This window comes from Topomyia yanbarensis, chromosome 2 (assembly GCF_030247195.1).
Source record: "Topomyia yanbarensis strain Yona2022 chromosome 2, ASM3024719v1, whole genome shotgun sequence".
Taxonomy (NCBI): domain Eukaryota; kingdom Metazoa; phylum Arthropoda; class Insecta; order Diptera; family Culicidae; genus Topomyia; species Topomyia yanbarensis.
Genome location: NC_080671.1, coordinates 416806469 through 416831875, shown reverse-complemented (window position 1 = coordinate 416831875; position 25407 = coordinate 416806469). Strand labels below are relative to the sequence as shown.

Genomic DNA, 25407 nt, shown 5'->3' with positions numbered 1-25407 from the left:
CTATTACTTAAATAAAATACATGTCGAGTCATTTTTTGCAACCTGTCTCGTTGATGGCCTCTGAGCATAGTGTATACTTCATTCAAGCACTTATATATGTGAGTTGGGGCAGGCATGGAAAAATTCACTCATACGTTTGATTCCATCAAATATCCATTGGTCCAGTCTCACTGAGAGTGCCGGCGGAACACGTGGGTAGTATGGGTAGAGTTATCCACTCGAAAATTACCGAGAGGGGAATTACCCACTCGAAAGTTTGGAACAGACAAAAACCTGATATTAACTACGTAAGATAGACGAGCCCTTATTCATCTCATTAGTTAGGATGTCACACTATTTCGTTGATAACCCGGCTTACAATGATGGTATTGCACTTAAATAGGTATCAACATCTTTGCTTCGTTCCAAAGAAGTAGTACAATAAAAATTCAGCCCTGAAAAATGTAAAATACTCGCGTTTGAAGGAAGCGAAAAGTCGAGTACAATGTACCCTTATTCATACTACCATTTGAGCTAATGCGTCGAATAGAGATAGCTGATATTGCTCTAACTAATGTGTTCGGATGGGCGGGATGAATAGGGGTGCTAAGATGAATTAGGGCACAGTAACCCTATGTGTCTCGCGCACAAACTGCATGCGTCTGAATTTTTCAATGTACAATAATTACACCTTTTGATTCATATACAAATTTCTTTGCCATTTTAAATTTCTATGAGATAGTAATTAGGATTTGTGCGAAATGTCAAATATTTTTTTTTTATATTTATGCTAAGGGGAATACATTTTGACACATCTACATCTTAAAACAAGGAGTTTAGATCGATAAACAAAAATATTAATGTGATTTGATTCAGGATGCAGTTAGAAATATTTTTAAAGACTCAGTGACGATTTCTTCACCCTCGCTTAACACTTAAGCCAGGTTTAAACGTAGTGGTTTAAAAGTTCAGCGAGGGTGAAGAAATCGGCCCTAAAAATACAATTTGTAATTTTTTAACAAGAATAATTATTTGATTAAAAATTTAAACAAGAAGAAACACTATTAGAATTTTAATAAGGAAGGCAAAAGACATACACAAGAGGGACTGATCCCAACATCAGAGTAGAAGAGACCGTACTACGGGGAGTGAGAAGAGGACGGACAACAACGGCAGGAAAAAAAGAAAACAAACTAGCAGCTTTTTGGCAAACGGATGATCACTTTCTGGGCATTATGAACCAGATGGCCTCCTTGGATCCGCTGGAAACTCTTGGGATCAGATTTCCAGGTAACTGTTAGCTTGTCAACCAATAGAAAAGAAGAACCAAATTTGGATATCTATCGTGTTTAAAAAAATTGTTTATGAGAGACATATAGGAAAGATCGAGGATAGTCACCTTCTCGGACTGGGAAAGGATTCGTTTAATACCATTCTTAATCTATTTGTCGCCTTTCTAATTTTCCGGAATGGAGTAATGCGACAGAACTCAAACTAATATTTGTATCTGAATCTGATACGATTTTAAGATAAAGTACTCAGGAACTCCCATATTTTCCCCACGAAAAACAAGAAGTGCTTTCCATGCTCCATCAAACGGAGTGCCTTCTAGTAACTGTAACGATGTGGGTTTGGTCGTTGATAGGTAAATATAAAAGCATAAGTTTTATGGGAGAATGTTTGGAGCACAGCTTCTTTTATAATCACCCTCACCGCTACTGTCATAACAATTAGCATAGAAGCATGGCTCGTATCATCCAACGAACGTTACCGTGATTATTATCATCATTATCATTTTACCGCGAAACGTCTACCGTTAATCATTCGACGAACCGGTGCCAATAACTGAGTTTTTCAGCTTTCATTAAGTTTTTCATTTGCGTTTCTAACGCCTTAAAAAATCAAAACGTTGTGCGCTTCCACTGGAGGAATTTCTTGTTTTGATTCGATTGTTTCGGATAGCGTAACTCTTTCAATCAATGTAACGAGGTTGCGATATATCGATGATGTTAAATGGCTTATCTTTGGTCCAGAAGCAGACCATCCAGAGGCCTATAATGCGGGCTTCAGTACCCACCAAAGAAGGTTCTATCGTTGGGAATGGAAAATTAATACAACGGAATTTGAAAGAATGGAAGAATGTACAAATGCTCCATGTAGTTATCGTAACGTACTCGATGTTTCACACTGTTTTTGAATCCAAGATGACAACTTGTGGTTTAGCAAATTTCTTTCGAAGCTAGGGGAAGATCACTCTACGAATGTATAATGACCCTGCCACTTCTAGTTTTCCGATCTGTCTACTGCACGTCCTTGCTACTATGGCTCTAATATCCATAACTTTCCCTACCCAGTAATCTCTAGCTAATTGAATATCGTTAAAATGTTTAAAAAATAAAAAAAAATGTGACTAACATAGTCGAAATAAAAATGGAAAAAGGTGATTATTGAGTTACTGTTATCCCTCCAATGAATTGGCAATAGTAAGATGGTTCTCTTATGAATCTCTCACTCATTTGAATCATCATGGAGAGAAATTGAAAGTGATGATCATTTTATTTACAGAAAAAATACGGTTATGACGTTCTTTTTATTATGAATAGTAAACTAGTATTAACAAACAGGCGGTTTTGAATAAATAGAATTACCTAAAAGAAACAGAACAGTGGAATAAAACTTAACAAAACCCATGTACTGTCTGAATACAATACATTAATAACACTTCGCTCACCACCCCTATACAAAATAAGCGGTACTCAATATGTCTGTCATTTCAATGCTCTCTCTCTCTCTCTCTCTCTCTCACTCTTTTACGACTTCTGTGAGAAATTGCTACCTGATACACTATGTGAAGAGAAAAACAAATGACGGTCATTTCATACATACATACATTTCATACATACCGTCAAATCAAAGACCGTCATGAGATTGCACAGCACTAGTTGAGAGTAGTCGTCCACAAAACTGTCACCTTCGTAAGAAGCAAATGAACGACGAAAAGGTGGTCGTGGAGACCGAGTATCAAAAGTATTGGGAGGAAAGTGCCCAGGCATCGATTGTGATTAATGGCGGAGACAGAAAATTGTCGATCGATTGTACAGGAGTGATTGCCAGTTTACAGGAAAGACGCAAACGAAATAAAAAATAAGGATGAGCAACAAGCTGATGGATCCAACGCGAGACGAAGTGATACTTCGAACATCGACAAATCTGGAATTATATTATCTCAATGATCTGGGATGGTTTAATGGCCTTATGTGCCTTAGCTATAAGAAGAGCCAAATATTCGACTGTGATAACTAAGGTGCCCCGTGTTCCATTTAGCAGAGTTTCAAGAATACAACTTCGGACTCCTCATCTGGTAGTTATTCCAGAGTAGCGTATGATTCAGTGCTACGCCATAAACTGTTGCAAATCATTTTAAAACATGGCTTTGCTGACTCGTATGTGAGTTAAAATCAAGTATAAGGATAGTTGTAATGACATTCGACTCGTTTAAGACGTTAGATGGGTACGCGGTGCGCCATGCGAAGTTGTGCAAAAGAACAGAACTATCACGTAATCTCACTTGCTCATGGGCTGTGATGACATTAAAAGCATAAGCGTCTATCGCGGAGTATTGTGAATGGCTTATATACATTAGAGTGGGACAAAAAATAGATTCCAGCTCCGAGCAACTTTTTAGGTACCATTTGGGTCCTAGAACAACTGTGCAAATTCTTAGTTCGATCGGTGAAACTATATTTTTGCGCCCACTGTTTAAAGTTTACATGGGATTTTGTATGGGAAAGTTAACTTTCACAAAATAATTCCTCCAGGAGTCGCCCATTACTTCCTAAAAATAAATCGTTATGAGGCTTGTATAGGAAATTTAACAAAGTAAAAAAGATTCGAAAACCACGAAACGATCTGATGCTTCAGAAAAAAGTTATTAAGCAGAAACCGATTGATGCTCTGACGATTGATAAAATATTCATTTTTTCTAGCACCACTGCCGTTGGTTGTCCAATTATACGTAATTTTGTTTTAACCCTCTCTTAACGTATCTAAATCGTTTATCTATACTATTTGGCCACTTCGCAAGGTTTTGAGGGATAAATTGAGGCTTCTTTTATACATAATAAGAGAAAGTTAAAAATTTTGTATATAATAAAACCGCCAGAAGCAGTGATGCTATGAAAAGTGAAATTTTCATCAATCTTCAGGACATCAATCGGTTTTTGCTTAATAACTTTTTCCACAAGCATCAGATCGTTTTGCAGTCTTCTAGACTTTGTTTCCTTGACAAATTTCCTATAAAAGTCAGATATCTGTTTATTTTTAGGAGATAACGGGCGACTCTTGGAAGAATTAATTTGCAAAAGACAATTTTCCCATACGAAATCCCATGTAAACTTTAAACCGTGGGCGCAAAAATATAGTTTCACCGATCGAGCTAAAAATTTGCAGAGTTGTTCTGGGAGCTAAATGGGACCCAAAAAGTTACTCGGAGCCAAATTTTATTTTTTCATATAACCATGTCCCACTCTAATATACATACGGACTAAATATAAATTATGTCAAACGAAATTGGTTATTTATATCAATAACTAATAGAACAATTTGTTTTTAGTATGAAAACTTTCATTGGTCTCTAATTTTTCTTCATAATGAATCCTTGTGATCTCTTAAAGTGTATTATGTAGTTAGCCCCCCACTGAAGAGGGCTGCGCACGCCTATGTGGATCACTAGTATTGCGAACAAACGACGAAGCTGGAGCTGCTAAGAGCAAATGTTGATCGCGAATGTTCATTGAATGGCTACGCGAATTGTTTGAAGAAAACCCAATGCAAACCACGAGCCATTCGGGAAGATTCAAATATGCAAGCAAGGGATGGAACTAAAAAGTAATAGATTTGCTTCTTTACTTGTTGTTGCAGCTTCGGCTCGGATACGTTCGATGCGCCAGGTTGCTTTGTTTCATTTTCTATGCTTCATAGGTGAAGAACGGTTCGAGATGCAATTCTTCCCATGCTTGCGACCAACGAAATTTTTCCGTCCATTCTCAAGAGAGGATGAAAAGAAAGTGCTGGATTATTCTCAAGTAACTGTGAATTGAGTGATTAAAATGTAGAAGGAAACTCTCTTAACTGTCCGCACAGTACAATTGAAGCATTAGAGTGGAACCGTTTAACGTCAACTGAACTGTTGACGAATTCATCTCCGAAAATGCTACAAATATTATCGCGAAATCGAGAAAATAAACAACTTGGACACGGTTGTAACGGCTTATATGACAAATTCCTATGTGACCGCAATAACTAACTTCTAACTCCGGAACCAAAAGTCAGAACTGAATGAAATTCAATAGCAGTCAATGGGAGTATGTATTATATTTTTCATTTGAAATCATTTTTGCTAAAATTAGTTTGTTGGGCAATATGTGTGACATTAGCTCGGGAACTTGGCGAGTTCCCTGGGGACATCAAGATCCGTCATAGGTGGTCAATGTGGTCAAAGCTACTTTGATTGGTCATTAGGGAAATCCAAGCAATTTTGAACGTATTTGAGTATATATTACATCATCGGACAACATAGGATTACCAGTATATATGCAAATTTGCTGTGTGACCGCACACTTCAATCCGTAACTCCGGAATCGGAACCAAAAATTCAATAGCGTCTTATGGGAGCGTTTTACCGTTCATTTGAAACTAAGTTTGTGCAAATTAATCCAGCCAGTAAAATGAGTGACTGACAAAATTGAGTGACATTATTTGACACACACAGACATTTTGCGATCTCGACAAACTGAATCGAATGGTATATGACAGCGGTCCTCAACCTTTTTCGTACCACGGACCCCTTAGAAATAACCATAGGTTGCTGTGGACCTTCACGGATAAACATCGATTTTGTATGCTATCAATATGTTATTTTCAGTTTGTTAGGAAACAAGACTTGAAATTTCAATATGCACTCGGAAAATTCATTTTTCCTCGCAGACCCCTAGCAACGACTTCGTTGCTATATGACACTCGGCACTCCAGGCTTCGGTTGGAAAGTCGATTTTTAGAGTGATTGCATAGCCTTTCTTTATACGAGAAAGGCAAAAACATTCACATATCATCTAATCAGATTTTTTTTGTCACTTGAGATCTTTTATATAGTCCTAATAAAAAATTTATTTCTTATTTTACCTATATTTCAGCAAAAACAAGCCATTTTAAAACTGCTGTAAAAACCGAAATGGGATTAATTGTGAATGTTTTCTTCGTGAACCGGGGAGAATATAACCCAAATAATCTTATCCTTTAAACGGAACTGCCCGACAAGGTTATTTTTTCACTATCGAACTTGCTATAATATTGAAAAAGGTGCACTTTTTAAACCCATGACCAAAACAGGAAAAAAACAACAACAATGGATATCATATCATTCTAGTTTTTGGTGAAACACGATTTTGTACAAAATCTTGACTTTGCATGGACTTTGATCAATCTGAAAAATGGTGGAACAATGCAAGTCAAAGTTAAAAAATATGTTAAAAAATCACTATTTCGAAATACTTGTATACAAAAGTTATCAATTGAAAACCCATTTTTTTAAGTGTTCATTAGAAAACAATTTAGTCGGACAATATGAGCAAATGAATAATGAAAATAAGTACATATAAAATTTATTTAAATGAAATGAAGGAATTGATAAAAAATATTAAATGAATACATAAAACTAATGAAACTGAATATTTAAAAATTTATTTGTTGTTTTATTTGATACTCTACGAAATAAATTGTTGATAATTTTTTATCAACCATCTAACTGACGATGGATAATTACAAACGTCGACATTTAGTGTTAAAGCAAACAAAAAATAAAAGCGATTTTTTTATAAATAAAAGCATGGTACAAATTATTACGAAAGAAAAATTTAATATAAAACAACTGGTTTTGTTCACGGTCCTGTTTTGTATAGTAAAAATGTGATTGTTTCAGAATTAATGGCGTGTTATTCACGAATTCGAGAATACATTGATGCCATATTTCTTTCCAGTGTTATATTGTTTTTTTTTTTTTTTTAATTAAGAGTTCATCCATTTATTTTATGTGTTGAAAAGTTATTTTCGTAAGCGGTAGAGATCTCAATCTACATTCTCAAAATTTGGAGGTGTGTCGATCACACTGCAACGCAAGCGGGTAAACGAATTTTAACTCCATAAATTTCTAGTGTCCGCACTTTAAACGGCAACAAAGTTTATTTTGGGACGGTTAAACATTGACGCAACTGCTCCACAATACAAAATCTTTTTGCGACTGCGTCCAGTACGTAATGCGACCAATAACAAACTTCAGTTTTCACGGTTGCCGCTTTTTCATTTTTTTAATATTTTCTACACTGTCTGATACGGTATACATGAATTATCATAAACACAGATAGGATTCGAATGATTTTGGCTCCGTGAAGTGCTTACTGGCATCGATAAAAGTCAAAGAAATTATTTCTCAGAAATTCATCATATCGAGCGTTCCACGGAGCTAAAGACTTTGGTATCATAATAACCAATGCTTCCAAGTAGACAGTGAAGAATACGTTCAAAAGAATGTACACTAAAACAACAATGTTCATCATAATATCATATCACCTGATACAGCTTAACGCGTATAATTGATGAGGGCGCATGGTATATAACAGACTGTTACATTGAAAGGGATCATAAGCAACTAACCTGAGCGGTGAAATCAGCGGCACCCTTCGGTGGGCTAGCCTTGGAATCGCCAGCCACGTAGCCACGACGCAACTCCTTCACGGAGACGTTCTTGACGTTGAAACCGACGTTGTCGCCGGGCATAGCCTCCGACAGAGCTTCGTGATGCATTTCAACCGACTTAACCTCAGTGGTGATGTTGACTGGGGCAAACACGACCACCATTCCTGTAAGGGACGGTTGATAAAAAAAAATCGGTATAATAGCACATACTTTGAAATTCTCTATCGAATTTACCTGGCTTCATGATACCGGTTTCCACACGACCGACCGGGACCGTACCGATACCACCGATTTTGTACACATCCTGCAGTGGCAGACGCAGCGGCTTGTCAGTGGGACGCGATGGCGGAAGAATGTTGTCCAAGGCCTCAATGAGGGTCTTACCCTCAGCCTTGCCTTCCTTGCGTTCGACGGCCCATCCCTTGAACCATGGCATCTTGTCCGATGGTTCCAGCATGTTGTCACCGTGCCATCCGGAGATCGGAACGAATGCAACCGAAGTCGGATTGTAGCCGATCTTCTTGATGTAAGACGATACTTCCTTCTTGATTTCCTCGAACCGAGCCTCGTGGTATGGTGGCTCGGTGGAGTCCATTTTATTAACACCAACAATCAGCTGCTTGACGCCAAGGGTGAAAGCCAGCAGGGCATGTTCACGGGTTTGGCCGTTCTTGGAGATTCCAGCCTCAAACTCACCGGTACCGGCAGCGACAATCAGCACCGCGCAATCAGCTTGCGATGTTCCGGTAATCATGTTCTTGATGAAATCACGATGTCCAGGGGCATCGATGATGGTCACATAGTACTTGGCGGTTTCAAACTTCCACAACGCGATATCGATGGTGATACCACGCTCGCGTTCGGCCTTCAGTTTGTCCAAAACCCAGGCATACTTGAACGAACCCTTACCCATTTCTTGGGCTTCCTTCTCGAACTTCTCGATGGTACGCTTATCGATACCACCGCACTTGTAGATCAGATGGCCGGTGGTGGTGGACTTGCCGGAATCGACGTGTCCAATGACGACGATGTTAATATGAGTCTTTTCCTTACCCATCCTGCTGCTGCTGATGCTCCTGTTGCTTACTCAAACACAAACGACACTAATTGAGATCTGGTCCGGCTTGGTGCTGTTCCACACAATCACTCGGAAGATTTACCGAAAATCTGTAACGAAAGGAATAAAAGAAATCGGTTTTACAATTTTGTTACATCAATTTTCTCGTCGGGTTCGATAATAACCTTCTCCTCTTCTTCACATTTTATGTGTTTAAATTTGGCAGTTATCTGCTTGGAATGTACCATCAAAATCCAGCAAAAGTACAACATCAGTGCAATATGAAAAATCTTCATATTGAACCGGAAAGCCGCACTGGCTAAGCTTTTGTTCGATTCGAAAGACCAACTCCGAAACGTGATACCAGTGACCCGGATGAGATGCTAAGGCTGAACCGCTTCAACCAAAGTCTTCCGTCGAACTGATTGTGCGTGGAGCGAGCAGAAAAGGTAAGTCACATCGCGCGCGCCAGAGCACTTTGATAAGTGTAACGGACTTTAAATACAACATTTTGGCGGTTTTCGGATGCGGTACGTTTGTGTGTAAGCGAAAGAAATGTTAAGAGAATCCAGAAAAAAATGAATAATTGCTTTCAGGAGCCAATTTGGCTATTACACGGCATAGGATAATGTAAATTGATGGAAAGCTTAGTGCAGAAATTGGTAGAAAAATATAATAGTCATGAAGCACCAGAAAAAAATATATTCTTGTTTCTGGATTCTCTTAAAAAGAGAAAACTCACAGTATTACTGCTGAATGAATTTGGTTACGTTTCCGCACTTTGGAAAGATTTACGTCAGTGCTCTGATTAATATAGCAGCAGCATCATTCCAGAATAAACCAGTTTTTGAACTATGTGAACTACAAGATTGCGAATTGTTTCTCAAAGTTAACTACATTATGGCAGGCACTTTATAGAAAATTCGATTTCAGTATATTGTGATATCCTATTGCTTTTTAGTCAAAAGCTATTCCAACTGGCAACGAGGTCATGGACACGCGACCCGATAAGTTTTATCTAAAGCCCGGTTATCCGTTTCCTCACACATATATAGGTACACACTTAAAATACAAATCCATCGACCAATTGATTCCAGATCATCACAGGTCATCAGTAAACGGCCTGTTGTGTGATATGAGTCCTGTTTACGCGTGTTTCTTTGTGTGCGAGTAGCTGCGCACGCGGTCACAGAGTGGACGTGCACACGCATCTGTCTACAACAATATCACGCGCCCAGTTTGTGGACTTTGTGTCCGTTGAGGAATTTTATTGTGATGGAAATTTTTTCGCTGAATTCTGCTGAAATTGGAGCACGTGTTCTATTTTGGATGTTATTTTGTAGCAAAAAATTGTTTGGTGCAATGGATGCTTAATAGGCTAACGGGATTAATAACGATACAATTCTTGTCGTGGTGTCTAGTGTGTAGGAACGTTGTAATAAATGAGGGTAGTGGTGGTGCACCACGATGGTCACGAGTCAAATTCGACGAAAATGACATTTATCGATATGGTTAACTGATATAGAAAATGCAGCGGCTATGTACATTAGAGTGGCTCGCGGTTGTATGGGAAAACTTCAAAAATAATTAAACCTAGCGGGCACAGCACTTTTTGAGTTCCTTTTGTGGTCCCAAATGAGTGTGAAACATTTGGTAGCGGTTGATTGCTTCCCGGGTTTGCGCATTGGGTTCAAAGTTTGCATGGGATTTTATACGTGGAAATCAATTATTCTGCATTTACGATAATAAAGATCGCCATTTCACTGAATGTCAAAAACCAGCTTTATAAAACTATAGTTCAAACCTTGGTTAACAACTTTGTCGAAGACCGTAACTAGCTACGAGTTTTCAAAAAATAGTTACAACGATTTTAAAACTTATGGTAAAATCCAAATGCAGAAATTGATTAATTGGAATTTAACCCAGGTGATTCATTTTTTATTGTTTTGTTTATTATTACAATTTTTGTTGTTTTGTTAATTGTGCATGATTATTCTGTTTCTTAAATGTTTGCTATTAGTTTGTCTAGTTTCATGTTTTTTTTTTCGATTTTTGCGATCTTGTTATGTTTATCTCTATTATTCTTTTCTTATTAATCATGTTTTCATCTCTTGCTATTTTTAATTAGTTCATTTTTAAAACTTTCAAATAATCAATTGTTTTATTCTGTTCAATTTTCCATTGTTCTAGTTTTGCTGCTGAATTTTTGCTGCTGAAATGACACATTGAAAAGGTGCGTCAGTGGAATCGCTAAAATATCCGAACATTTTTTCAGAACAGCTGAAGGCATTGCACTTAGTCCTGGAGCATACGACGATTTCGTTTTTTGTATTGCAGAGAGAACCGATTGTTCTGAAATGGTGAATACATCCATATCCACCGCACCAACGGGAACATCACGGGACGCGTTGTCGAGCTCGATGGCAGTTGGCGCATCAGTAGTGTAGACACTCTAGAGACCTGGAAGGCCGAGTATTGTGTACCGATCGACTCAGGTCAACAAATTGGGTAAATGTCTATTATCGAGAGGGAATGGAATTGGTTAGCGGTAGTCTCTGATTGGTTTGAAGTAGTTAATCATACCGACTAAACAACCTCCTGTATCTTGCTACACTCATCCATCCGGGGCCACCGTTAAACCGTATAAACATTGTTCCTAAAATCGTGAATAAAGTACCATGAATTCTGTAATATTCACGTTCTTACGTTTACGTTTTTACTATGAACAAAAATCATGTGTTTTATAATTATATTCAATTTCGCTTTAGTGACGCTCTCATAACGCGGAAATAGTAGAAATATTTGTTTTTGTTTTGTGAAATTCAGTCACGGTTTCCTTGTCATTACCAAATCGATTTTCTGTACGTGAACTAGTTCACAACATTATGATCATTAAACTCAGTTGACTCGTGATGTTATTCATAGATTTAGGCACATTAGTTCGCAAAATCAAAACAATGTGGATATTTTCTCATGATCTATTTCACGAAACTCGGAATTTTATTCATGAATCCATTCAATCCTCGTCAACTAATTCGTGATGCCTAATATATTAGTCAAGACTTACCATTCGTGCTCCTGAAACAGCTCACAATATCATGAAATATTATTCATGTATTCGAGAACTCGTTCATGATTCCTGGTATAATAATCACGACTGACCATGCGTACCCGTGAAATAAGTCACAAAATTATAAAATGTTATTCATGTCGTGAACTAGTTCATTTTATCTAGTATAATAGTCACAAGTTACCATTCGTGCTTGTGAAATAGTTCACAAGTCCATCAAATATTATTCATGTAATCGTAAACAGGTTCATGATTCCTAATATATTGCTCACGATCCAATATCCGTGCTCGTGAAATGGTTCCCAACTTCATCACATATTACTCATGTATTCGTGAACTGGTTCATGATTTCTAGTATAATGAAATTTTTACGTGAACTAATTTCACAAAATTTGGAGTATTAGTCGTGGAATCATTCTTGTTCCGTGCACTTTTCATGAAATATCTAGCTGCTAGCGACCAAGAATAGATACAAGCTGTAGATACAAAAAAATATTAGGACCTCGAACATCGTTATTCATTTGATACGGTTCAGTGTGATGTCTGGATAGAAAGCGAAAAGTGCACTGAGCGCACAAATCGTGTTCGTGATATAGTTTACAGAACAAGATACCGCGAACCAGTCACACTTTTATGATCCAGTTCACCTTATCATGTTACAACGAGTCAAAAACCGATAGTAACCAAAAAATAACAGATCGCGACAAGGCGAAAATAAATTACGAATACCACGATGAAACTACTGATATCATGTCACATTACCCCACGTGTCAAATTTGAAAGCAAACTCTAGAATAAAATATCACGATAAGATAAACAGAAATTACAAAAATCGTAACTAAGGTCACACAACTCGTGACAAAAATGAAATCATGAACATAAATAAAAATGAATCCCTACTCGTGACTAAAATATTACGGCAACATGAATATAAATTATGAAAACCATGACAAAGTTCCTGCAGTCATGAACACAAATCACATTACTCGTCAATGAAATATTCAAAATCGTGACTAGGATCCTGAAATTATGAGCATGAATCACTTTACTCATGACTGAATCTCACGATAACGTGAATAGAAATTCCGAAAATCGCGACAAAGATCATGAAATCATGAACATAGATCTCGCTACCCTGGCATAAAAATCGGATAGTACACTCATGAATAAAACAGCACGGTAACGTCATACGAAATCACAAAAATCAGGGATTAGCTCCGAAAATAATCAAAATCGCTTGACTGTCGGATGTGTATTCCCAAATTATGAACAAGACTCATAACAAAATCTGAACGTGTCCAGCGAACAACAGTAACCGAACCAAACATTTGAACGTAACTCCATGCATATAGTCGGGACGATCTAGTTTTGTTGAAACACAAATTGTTTCATGGATACGAGGTTTATTACTCATAATTTCAGGAATTTGGTCACGGTTTTCGTAAATCGTTCAGTTCACGAAATAGCGATCATTTTTTCGTGGATTTATGATCGGATTGTTTCCGTGTAGGCACTACTTCAGTGGGGATTGTACTTATGCTCTTTTTATTTTGTGTTAATCGTTCATGTTTTTCCACATGATGCTTTTTCTTGTTTGCTGTCCAACCTTCTCGGTATATCTGCCCTGCTCAGATCTGCTGCAAATGTCGTCATCTGTTGAGACATGAACCGATCCAGAGATGTCGACCATAATGATTTACATCTCTTTACAACCACCTTCGCAGCGTTTCTTATCCTTCTTAACGTTAGTCGTTCCTATTTATTTGCTAGCTGCTGCTAAGAATTTTTCGGCGGCGGTATTCCTCCCGATACCGATGACCATTTTCGCGGGCCATTTAGCTGTCAGTCACTCGGATGGAGAGATCATCGGCAATAAATAATAATAACGACATCTTGATTTTCTCTGACATCATGCTTTTTCCTTAGATCACTTTGCTAGTCCGCTGACCGACCTTTGCTGTGAAGCTGATCTACTCACAACTAGTGCTAATATCGAAACATGCCGAAACATGAACCGATCCAGAGATGCCGACCAACATAACTTATACCCTTTACCAGCCACCTTCGCGAGGTTTCTTCCTTGGTTTTTTCAACGATTTGTTTCTAGAGTGGCCGAGCTCGAATGACACGGCTCGCTGTATAATTTCATCCCTGAACAGCAAGTTTATAATATTTCGAAAGTAATTCAAAACCCCCATGGGAGGGGTTTTTGAATCCCTAAAACCCTCCCCTTGCGCACGGGCCTGCTCTCTTCATTTTTAAACTCTTTGTTCTTTTTGTTACGAGATAATCGAAAAACATATTGCCAGTTACGGATTTTTCGTATCATTCCCAAAAATTCCCAACACCACCATTTGACGAGTTAAGAGTAATTTCCAGTGAGTTCACAACAAAACTTCATAGCGACAGTGAATTACTATCAGTTTGCAACTTACAACTTACCAAACAATTCAAATAATGTGACATTTTTTTAATCTTAATTAAACTAGCGTACACAAAATATTTTTTTCTCTTTTTCGACATTCAACATCCTATAAGAGATGAGAATGTTGCAAAGATGACTTCGTAGCAGTGACAACATACAATCGTAATTTAATTATTCTGCAACGAATTTCCTCCATAAGCTGAGTTAGACAGCAGAGAGATAAGTATTTTATTTTTGTTTTTAAATTTTAGCCGCATGTTATAACTTTTTGTATTTGTTGTTTTATTCGGGTTTTGTTATCCTCTACAATTTGTCCATCTTTTATTCTTTCTATTTTCCAAAATTTGCTTCATTTCCATTCATTGTCCAATCAGAATGTGTTTAATTTTTTGAAGAGGTATTAAAAAAATGGGAGCCCCATTCGATGATTTTCTGTGCAATTTCACCTATTGCGGCCAATTCTGTTGTAGTATATTCGATTTGTAAGCTCATGTTCATGAAGAGATATTGAGAAAAACTTTAATTAATTAACATTGCTAAGTTTATTCAAATCTGGTTGTTCCACTAATATACTATATTATAAACAAACCCAGCGAAAAATTGATGCATAACTAAAGTTACTATACACGATGCTGGGTCATTAGGTCGAAGGCCGCTAGGCCGAAGGTCATTTGGCCGAATGGTCATTAGGCCGAATGGTCATTAGGCCGAATGGTCATTAGGCCGAATGGTCATTAGGCCGAATGGTCATTAGGCAGAATGGATATTAGGCCGAATGGTCATTAGGCCGAATGGCCATTAGGCCGAATGGTCATTCATCCGATTGCAAAAGGCTGAACGGCCATTAGAACAAATAAACCAAAGAGTGATAGATGAAGTGTTTGGAACGGAAACGAATGATCAGTTTTCAATGAAGGGTGATTTATTTGATTTTTTTTTTAACTTAAAATTATAACGTTTAGCATATTTACACCCCATTTCTCGCTACTGATTTATTGACTGCATGGAATAAAAAATAAAATGGTCGCCTAATGTGGCTACGCCACATCGCTTCAATTCGGGTGATGTCCGACATCGCTACCGCTCCGTCGGACTTAAACTAATTGATAGCCCATATGTTTGAATAATCCGGGCAAACGAGTAGATCACAAGTTCGCTTGCGAGGGGCCGCCGCTTCCGACGGCGGGTCGGCGGATCCTCAGCAGCTTTACGCTGCTTCGGATCCTTGGCCTCGGTTATGCGGCAAAGCCGCATCACACAGGCTTCGCTGCATGCGGTAGAAAGTTCAAAAAGTAAATAAATAAATATGCGTGTTTCTGGTGAAATATTTGACCCGACAGTGTTTTTGTTCATGCCTTCTAAAAAAAATTGCAACTTAGTGGCATGTACAATGACAACTTCTAGAATAAGTTATCCGCTTTAATTGCCGTAATCGAATTAAAGAGATTGAACTTTAGTAAAAGTTGTATACAATGTTTTATGAATGTGAATTGACAGGATATAATTTGAAAGAACAGCTCATATTAAAAAGAAGGATAAAACATCATTGATTTAAATTAATTGAGTTAAGGAAATAATTAGAGATTTTGAGAGAGAATGTAGAACAAAATAGAAAAAAAGAGATAGTGGAAGAGGGTGAGACAAAACGGTAGAGAAGGAATATGAAAGAAGAAAATTGGATTGTTTCCATTCCACAAGACTTTATAAAGCATTATTGATTGATAGAACAGATTATTTTAATTACAGACAGATTTTATGTGCTTAGCATCCTTCTGCCTAATGGCCGGACATTGTTGCCGAAGTAATGTAAAAAATAAATTATTATAGCGCCTAACGTGGCTACCCCGCATCGCTTCAATCCATGTGCTCGGACCTCAAATGAAAAAAAAAATATTTATGATATCCAGACAATGGAAGCAATACGAGATTCGTTCAACCGAGATACGAAAATTTAGCTCATACCGCGAAGCTCCGAAAGCTGTACGGGATATGTTTCGGATCCCTTTTTTTCGGATCCCTTTCCCTCCTCTCTATTAAGCACCCGACCTAAAGTCCATTCGGCCCAATGATCATTCGGCCTAAGGACTATTCGGCCTAATGAAAATTCGGCCTAATGACCATTCGGCCTAATGACCATTCGGACTAATGACCATTCGGTCTATTGACCATTCGGCCTAATGACCTTCGGCCGAATGACCTTCGGCCTTACGGCCTTCGGCCTAATGGCCGGACACCCTATACACCTTACTTAATAGAGAAGTATTTTTTCCAATAAATATCGGAGCTTAAACATTTTGATGTTCGAATAATCTACAATGGTGGGGGCCTCTATGTTGGTCCCCCCAAGGCCCGGATTTTCTCTCTACGGCCCTGGTTTCATGTACTTCTCGATAATTCGTAGTGTTCTAGGTAGTTTAATTTTTATTTGATTATTGGTCTATACTCCAAACATAAAGCGTATACATATTCATTATCCAACTACACATTATTTTTCCTTTAGCACTAATAGACAGAGACTGATAATAACATGTACAAACAAATTGCTTCTCGGAAAAAAAAATAACTGAATGGACAATACCAAACAGGTCCAATCTCCCGAAATGATTTGTTTTGATGATCCTAAGTTCATTACTATCATCTTGGCAACAACTTGTTTGCATCGCTGGAACTTATTTGGAGCCTTTACTTCGACAGCCTAGCTGATAGCGTGTACAATTCAGTTGTGCTAGTAGAAATATTTACCAAAATTAAAAAAAAAAAAACGCGAGCTCCTATTCGCAAACGCATCAACCCATCATCATTGCTATCTTGAACTTTCCACCCGGATGAAAAGATTTTTCTTATTCCGCACCATAAACCGTATAAGTATGGTAAACTTACATATAGAATGAAGGCGTTTCTCAAAGTGTTCCGAAACATTCTGAATAAAAGGATCCCTGAATTAACATTTATACTGGATGTGGACAATGTTTCTAAAAAAATCTAAATCTTGACATTCAATAGGAATGACTTTCTTTGCTTGAAGAAGCTAATCTGGAACACATAGTACACAATATTTTTAAATTATTAATTTGTTTTTTTTTTATCTTCCGATAACTCTAAAAGCACCAATGTTTCTTATGTCAATGTTTTTAAGAAATGACACATTTCTTTTAATTTGTGCTGCAAAGTAGCGAATCCAAACTGCAAGATTATAATAATTTCGAGTGTGGAATAGGGTTTCATTAATCTTCAAACGAACTACGGTTTGATTGTAAATGCGTGAAATCGCGAATCTTCCTCATTGTTGTAAATTTTTCAGAAACCTGAACTGTTATTTCTCGTAACCTTCAACCTATTACTCATGAATTGAAAATACAAAAAAAATGAAGGTACAATATTTACTGGTTACTGGTTCAGGCACCTTTCGGTCTCCTACCGTAAACGTAAACAAACAGCGACGGTCCACTGAACTTGATAAGCCTCGGGGTGAAAACAGTTGACCAGTGTCATGCAAATAGTCGCTCGTTTATTTCACTAATCTACTTCATTAAAGTATATGTATATCAATCTCGGGCGGTGGTGCTTCTACCGCGGTGGGCAACATGCCATTTTTTTGGTAAAATTGATAAGACCTAAGGCAGGCTAGAAAACTCTTAAAAATAGTATACAAAAACAACTAGATAAGGAAGACCGCGGATGCTGTTGCATAATTTGAGTGCAGTATTTTGTAATCATCATGTTTCCTCCATTGAAAGCTCTAGACGTTGTACGAGAAACTACCTACATGTAGGTGGCCGGTACCAAATTGGCAGCTTCTACTGTTGGTTGGCTTTCTCAGAGGATTTGTTGTTATCTTTTAATGCAATTGGATTTTTACGCGACGACAAGTGCAAGGCAGAGCGCGTCACGACGCTCACGAGGCGCTACTTTTGCAGGGCGGGCTTACTTAACAAAGATTTGACTCGGTCCGAAGCGTTCGACATCGATCGGGAGAATATTGTCACTAGCGTAGATTTTCGGATTGGAGTTCCCTCATTCGTGCCGGCAAAGGATTAGTTTGGATCAATTGTTATCTGATTTTGCACAAACGTTTTTGTATGTATATGGGGAACTGGGGGTGCGTGGGTAAGACGAATCAGCATAAGTTTAGTGTTAAAAATTACAATAACTTCAACCGACACATGTTTCGTGCCGTCATTATAACTATCTTCAATCGGTTCCCTAGCCAATTTCACATTAAAAATTTGTTTTTGATCAGTCACTTTCAGTCCTTTTTCTGAATGGTTGAGTAAGGTACAACTTCACACTTGTACTATCGAAAGAGTTGAGGTAAAATGGGTACACACTAGAGTGACAAGACAAAAATGACCCCTATCGGCCCACCACTGAGTTGATTCCTAATCGCATCAGGCGTACTTGCTCCAAATTTGAAGCAAATCGGACAAGTCTAGCTACCGGACCAACGTTTCTGAAGTTTGTAAAAGTTTTTTCGACAATTTACATGGAGGAAACCCACTAGCTCGCATTTTCGCCGCTAGGTGGAACTGTATGCATCGTATTATCACTGTAAGTGAAAATAAGGAAGACAATTTATTTGTCTACAATTTTTTCGAAGACTGTTAGTCCATCCTGTTTTGTTAAAAGAAGTTATTAAACTTTTAACGAAGTGATGTCTGAGTCAGTTTTGCATGGGGCCTAGCAGCGCATGGTTGTGTATCAGTACTCGATTCCCAAGAACTATACATTTTTGTGAAATAACGGTTAGGTTTAGCTTAATTGCATATTCAGAAGAATTATTGTAAATAATGCGAGTCATGTTTTGGTTAAAAGCAAAGTCCCTCTAAACAAATTCCTAGCATGCGTCAAAACTGTTGGTGGTAGTGAACAGAGACAGCCTCCAAAACGTGGTATTGATGACGTAGACGCTACCATTCGCCCATAGAAACTGTCACACATACGAGCGCAAAGGCAGTTTTTGTTTTGACGCATGCTAGGACCTTCCTATATAAGGACTTTGGGTTAAAAGATTTTAGTTCCACATGTGACCGCATAGAGGGCGCCAACACTAACTTTTTAACGGAGATAGATAAAATTGGGTGATTTCTACAAAGTTGTAGAACAAGCATTTTGCAATAACTCTTCCGAACATTTTGATATTCTCTCTCTTTTCTACGAAAAGTTAGGGTTGGCACTCTCTATGTAGTCACAGGTGGAACTAATATTTTCTAACCAAAACATAACTATTGTTATGTACTACAATTCTTCTGAATATACTATCCATTAACAACCATTATTTCAAAAAAATGTATAGTTCGTGAGAGTTGAGTACTGATACACAACCATGCGCTGCTACGCCCCATGCAAAACTGACTCAGACATCACTTCGTTAAAAGTTCAATAACTTCTTTTAACAAAACCGGATTGACTAGAAGTCTTCGAAAAATTTTTAGACAATTAAATTATCTTTCTTATTTTCACTGACAGTGATAATACGATGCATACAGTGCCACCTAGCGGCGAAAATGCGAGATAGTGGGTTTTCTCCATGTAAATTGTCGAAAAATCCCATGCAAAGTTCAGGAGCGTTGGTCCGGTAGCTAGACTTGTCCGATTTGCTTCAAATTTGGACCAAGTACGCCTGATGTGGTGACTAGGAATCGACTCAGGGGTGGGCCGATTGAGTTTTCAAAAATTTATTATTTTTCTGGGCAGTCTAGTACACTCGCTTCATGCGTCATTTCAAGTATGCTAAGTCGATAGCCTGGCCCTGGACATAAGAAAAACTGCTTTTGATCAGCCACTTCCAGCCTCTCTTGAAATATTGAGTCTGTACAATTTCACATATTTATCATGTGAAGAATCGGAGTAAAACTGGTACACACGTTTCGTGCGGTCATTTAACTTTTTTCAATCGATTCCTGGATTTTTTGGATGAGAATTAAAGCTTTTGATCAGCCGCATTCAGCCTCTTTCTGAAATGTAGAGTTATGTTTGACTTTATACTTGAGTTACGGGAGAAATTGGGGTGAGACGGGTACATACATTCCGTGCGGTCTTTCTAATTATATTCAAACGATAACCGGAACTTTATTACAATAGAAGAATCCCTTTTGAACAGCCGCATTTAGTTTTTTACCGAAATATAGAGCTAGAATTTCCAGGACTTCAAACTTAAGTTGCACGTAGAATTGGGGTAAAATAGGTATACATGTTTCGTGAGATTGTTATAAATAGTTTCAATTGAATCTCTGGACCTTTTTACATAAGAAATACTAACTTTGGTCAGCCGCATTCGACTTTCTTCCGCGTTATATATTCAATCTTGAATATATGCCAATAAACAATTTTTCATACCTCTTTTCATTAAACCTTCTGGGGTAACTTTATCCATCTTATTCAAAAATAGTTGCGTTTTGTGGTCTCATAAGCCTCTCGTCGTATGTTCTAGTCCCAACCATAAATGATTCTTAGTGGTTAATAGGATTATAACTATAGCCCTTCTCCAGTATTCGGCTGCGAACTTAGTCATAACAGAAGGTCAAGTTCCGCAACGGAATGTAGTATCAATATTTTTCTTTTGTTGAACTCTAGCAGATTCACTTATAGCTATCCGCTTATCAGTCTGTAGAAAGCTATTTCCTTGATATCCTCAAGAGAACTTTATTTTGAATGTCTTCACTAGTACGCGGTATTGACAATCGACCGACAAGATGCATTTGCAGATGCCACACTGAAATCTGTGTTTCGGTCAAAAAAATCTTTTCATCATCTGGGACTTAAACAGGAAATAAATCTGTGAAAATCTGCAATAAATTTCCAAAAAATCTGTGAAAAATCACAATGTTTCCAAAAATCTGTGAAATTTTCATCAAAATGCCAAAAATCTGTCATCTGTAAAAAAGAATCTGTGATCAAAAATTATGAAAAAAATTTGTGACATTGCAGAAAAATCTGTAAGTACCCTGTTAGAAATATGAAATAACATCTTACACGCTAATGAGAAAATGAGTTAAAATGTCTGATTACAAGTAGTGTTTGTCTATGCTAACTGCTTCTGTTTCACAACAAGATGTCTCTACGAGTACACTGAGTCAGTAAAGCATACAGATTACCTAATCTATAGGCGCAAACGAAAATTGCTTTCATAACATCTCCCTTCAATTTCCCAGTTCAACTTCTCGAATAAATTTCTATGTTGTACTCTAGGTAGTGGTTTTGTTAATGCGTCAGCTGGGGTATCCTGGGTAGGAATATATTTGTGACCATGTCGCCTTTCTTGATGATTTCTGTGATGAAAGCAAACTTCACGTCAATGTGCTTCATCCGCTAGTGTTCACGCGGTTCTTACGAGAACCCGATGCATGGACTGTTGTCTTCGTATATCACAATTGGTAAGTTATCTACTTCCAATCCTGTGAGCCATAAACCTTCTTTCGCTGCCCCACGCAACCGGTCTTGAATTGTCCATACCGAATCGTTTCAATATCTTCTTAGTGTAATTTGCTTGAGAAATTTCTAGAAGCTGTTGATCAATATCTCTGGTCTTTCATTTGAAATTGCTTTGATAGCTCATTTTTGATCTAACATATATCCTCTATGTTTTGTCCGATAACGAGCGCATCATCTACGCACAAAACTACATACAGTGTATTACTTTTATAAATATACAACAGTCGTTTTGCAGGGCTACAAACCCAAGGTTTGTTAAATTGAATCGTTCATTCCATACGCGCCCGGCTTGTTTTAAATTATACAAGCTCTTTTGCAGACGCACTATCTTGGATTCACCAAAGACATCTCATGGTAGCTGCATGTACACTTCTTCTTGTAAATCTCCGTACAAAAAGGTTGTTTTGGCGTCCATTTGGTGAATAAGCAGCTTTTTTCATTTGCTAGCGACAACATGACTTGAATACTGGTCATTTAAGCAACTGGTGAAAATGTATCCTGATCAAGGCTGGAAGAAGTCATTTCAAATGACATTTTTATGCGAAAGTTCGAGAAAAAACTAACACGACCGCCACGGTCCAAGTTTACCTACAGCTGTTATGCATGTAAACGGACGAGAGAAAACGTTCGTGCTACTGAGCGTGCCTGTTACATGTTCGTGAAAGTTCGGTTATTCGGCTTGGTGCCGTAGTTTGGTTTCGTTCGCTAGCAGTTGCGAATGTATGTGAATGGCCCGTGTGTTTAACTTTCTTCATCCGTAGCGTTGGAACTGTTGCAAATAAATTTCATAGCAGCGATTCAGAATGAATGTAGTGAACGACATTCATGGCTTATATTTGCAAGATTGGAATGCGCTGCAGTTCATTTTTCGCTTGCTATAGGAAAGGACTGCAAGCAAAATATTAGTGGCCACATAGTATCGTTGAAGGGAGAGTTGTTGGCCATTGAAAATCTATAGTTTTGTATATTTACAATGCGCTGATGCGTCAAAATGGAAATGTTCTCAACTTTTTAGTAATGAGTTTTATATTGAAGGGGAATTCGTTGGCCGTTGAAAATCAATAGTTTTGTACATTTACAATGCGCAGGGGGGGCCGATACGTGAAAATGGAAATGCTTTCGGCTTTTTGGTGATGAGTTTTATATTGAAGGGGAATGCGTTTGCCATTGAAAATGAATAGAGGTTGTTGGGTGTTAAAAATCAATAGTTTTGGAAATTTACAATGCACACGGGCAACCGCCAATGTGACATAATGGAAACTTTTTTATGCGGTAGTAGCATAATCAAGTTACAGAATGATGATATTGCAAGACCAAATTTTCATTATTTTTCTCCTTTAATCAGGAAAATAAATTGTTTCATAATTAATTTTGTGCCAATACATAAGAAACAATTAAAGAACAAAAATATTCTTTTTTCATAATCCGCCATTACATTTTGGCATATTTCCATAGTGGAAATCTCAAAAGGAAATGTTTTCGATCATTTTTACCGCTACCTTGCAGTATTTTAGTCGCATAATATCATATTAGCGAAAACTCAGTTTGTTTACATTAGCGATTTAGGCCAGTGTTGCCACAAATAAATCTGTACCGGGAGTTAAAAAATCTTTTGTATCTGTACTCTTCTATCGAAAAAAGGACTGGATTCTGTACCCAAACAATAGCAATTTTTCTTATACATATTTTCCATTCGGGGAAATCAAACCAGACATTCTGACTCGGTTGTTTTATTTGAGCTGGAATTCCACAAGAACCCAGTAAACTGAAAGGCGGGTTAAACTAGAAAATTATATTTCCCGATTTTGTCAATGTCCCCGTTTTATCAGCCTAAAATTCACCAATAGGCTGATAAAAACTGGTCTTCACTGTATTACCATTATAAATCACAAAATGGTGGAAACTCGTCAACCGTTATACCGAAATGAAAAAAACTGGAGAAAGTAGCTACTACTTTGAAAACGAATTGCAATTGAAACATGTCATGTTTTGAACAAATTACATTACTGTAATTAAAACTAATCGATAAAAGACATATTGCGGAAATTGTTCAAAAAAATACATCACAGATCGTACAATAAGCATAATATATTTTACGATGTAAGGAAAAACATATTTCTGCCAAACCTGCAAATAACCTTTTCATCCGTTTTCTTCACGTAATTGCAAGTCAGTAAACAGTGTAGGCGGCAAAGCTTGTTGTTGCGCATAATTTAACTATTATTACTCAACTATTGATTCTCAATGGCCAACAATTTCCCCTTCAATATAAAACTCATTACTAAAAAGTTGAAAACATTTCCATTTTGACGCATCGGCGAACCCCTATGCACATTGTAAATATAGAAAACTATTGATTTTCAACGGCCTACAATTCCCCCTTCAATAGAAAACTCATTACTAAAAAGTTGAAAATATTTCCATTTTCACGCATCGGTGGACTACCCTGCGCACTGTAAAAGTACAAAACTATTAATTTTCAATGGCCAACAACTTCTCCTTCAATATAAAACTTATTACAAAAAGATGAAAAAAGTTCATTTGGCGCATCGGCGGACCCCCTGTGTATTGTAAATGTCCAAAACTATTGATTTGGAATGGCCAACAACTTCTCCTTCAATATAAAACTTATTACAAAAAGATGAAAAAAGTTCATTTGGCGCATCGGCGGACCCCCTGTGTATTGTAAATGTCCAAAACTATTGATTTGGAATGGCCAACAACTTCTCCTTCAATATAAAACTCATTACCAACAAGTTGAAAAAAACCATTTTGGCGCATCAGCTCACCCCCTATGCATTGTAAATGTACAAATCTATTTTCAACGGCCAATAATTTCCCCTTCAATATTCTGGTTGCAGTTGAAAATCAAACTTTGACCAGCGCCTTTTGTTTTTTTGTGTACATGTTAGAGAATCAACTTGCCCATCATCTATACCAGATGCGCTTTAGTTGGGCAAGAGCTAAACAGGAGAAAAATCTAAAGGCGCCAGTTCACTATTTCGATTTTCAACCGCAACCAGAATATAAAAAAACACAAAAAGGTGGAAATAATTCCATTTTGACACATCAGCGGACCCCCAGCGCATTGTAAATGTAGAAAACTATTGATTTTCACCGGACAATAACTTCTCCTTCAATATAAAACTCATTACTGAAAAGTTGAAAACATTTCCAATTCCATGCATCGGCGGACCCCCTGCGCATTGTAAATGTACAAAACTATTGATTTTCAACGGCCAACAATTTTTCCCTCAATATAAACTAAATATTTCCATTTTGACGCATCAGCGCATTGTAAATATACAAAACTATAGATTTTCAATGGCCAACAACTTTCCCTTCAACGATACTATGTGGCCGCCAATATTTTGCTTGCAGTTCTTTCCTATAGCAAGCGAAAAAAGAACTGCCGCAGATTCCAATCTTGCAAATATAAGCCATGAATGTCGTTCACTACATTCATTTTGAATCGCTGCTATGAAATTTATTTGCAACAGTTCCAACGCTACGGATGATGAAAGTTAAACACACGGGCCATTCACATACATTCGCAACTGCTAGCGAACGAAACCAAACTACGGCACCAAGCCGAATAACCGAACTTTCACGAACATGTAACAGGCACGCTCAGTAGCACGAACGTTTTTGCTTTTCTCTCGTCCGTTTACATGCATAACAGCTGTAGGTGAACTT

The 25407-nt window shown here is 37.6% G+C and overlaps 1 protein-coding gene across 2 annotated transcripts in view; it reads right to left on the bottom strand.

Annotated features, from left to right (window-relative positions):
- Nucleotides 1–25407, bottom strand: part of LOC131685175 (elongation factor 1-alpha 2) — a 43042-nt gene that overhangs the window by 3332 nt on the left and 14303 nt on the right. For both annotated transcript variants that reach the window (XM_058968710.1, XM_058968711.1), the window contains exons 2-3: nucleotides 7963–8895; nucleotides 7687–7892 (exon numbers count right to left, since the gene is read on the bottom strand). In XM_058968710.1, coding sequence (XP_058824693.1) covers nucleotides 7687–7892; nucleotides 7963–8785 — 1029 coding nt within the window. In that variant the 5' untranslated portion in view covers nucleotides 8786–8895. The remainder of the gene's footprint in view (nucleotides 1–7686; nucleotides 7893–7962; nucleotides 8896–25407) is intronic.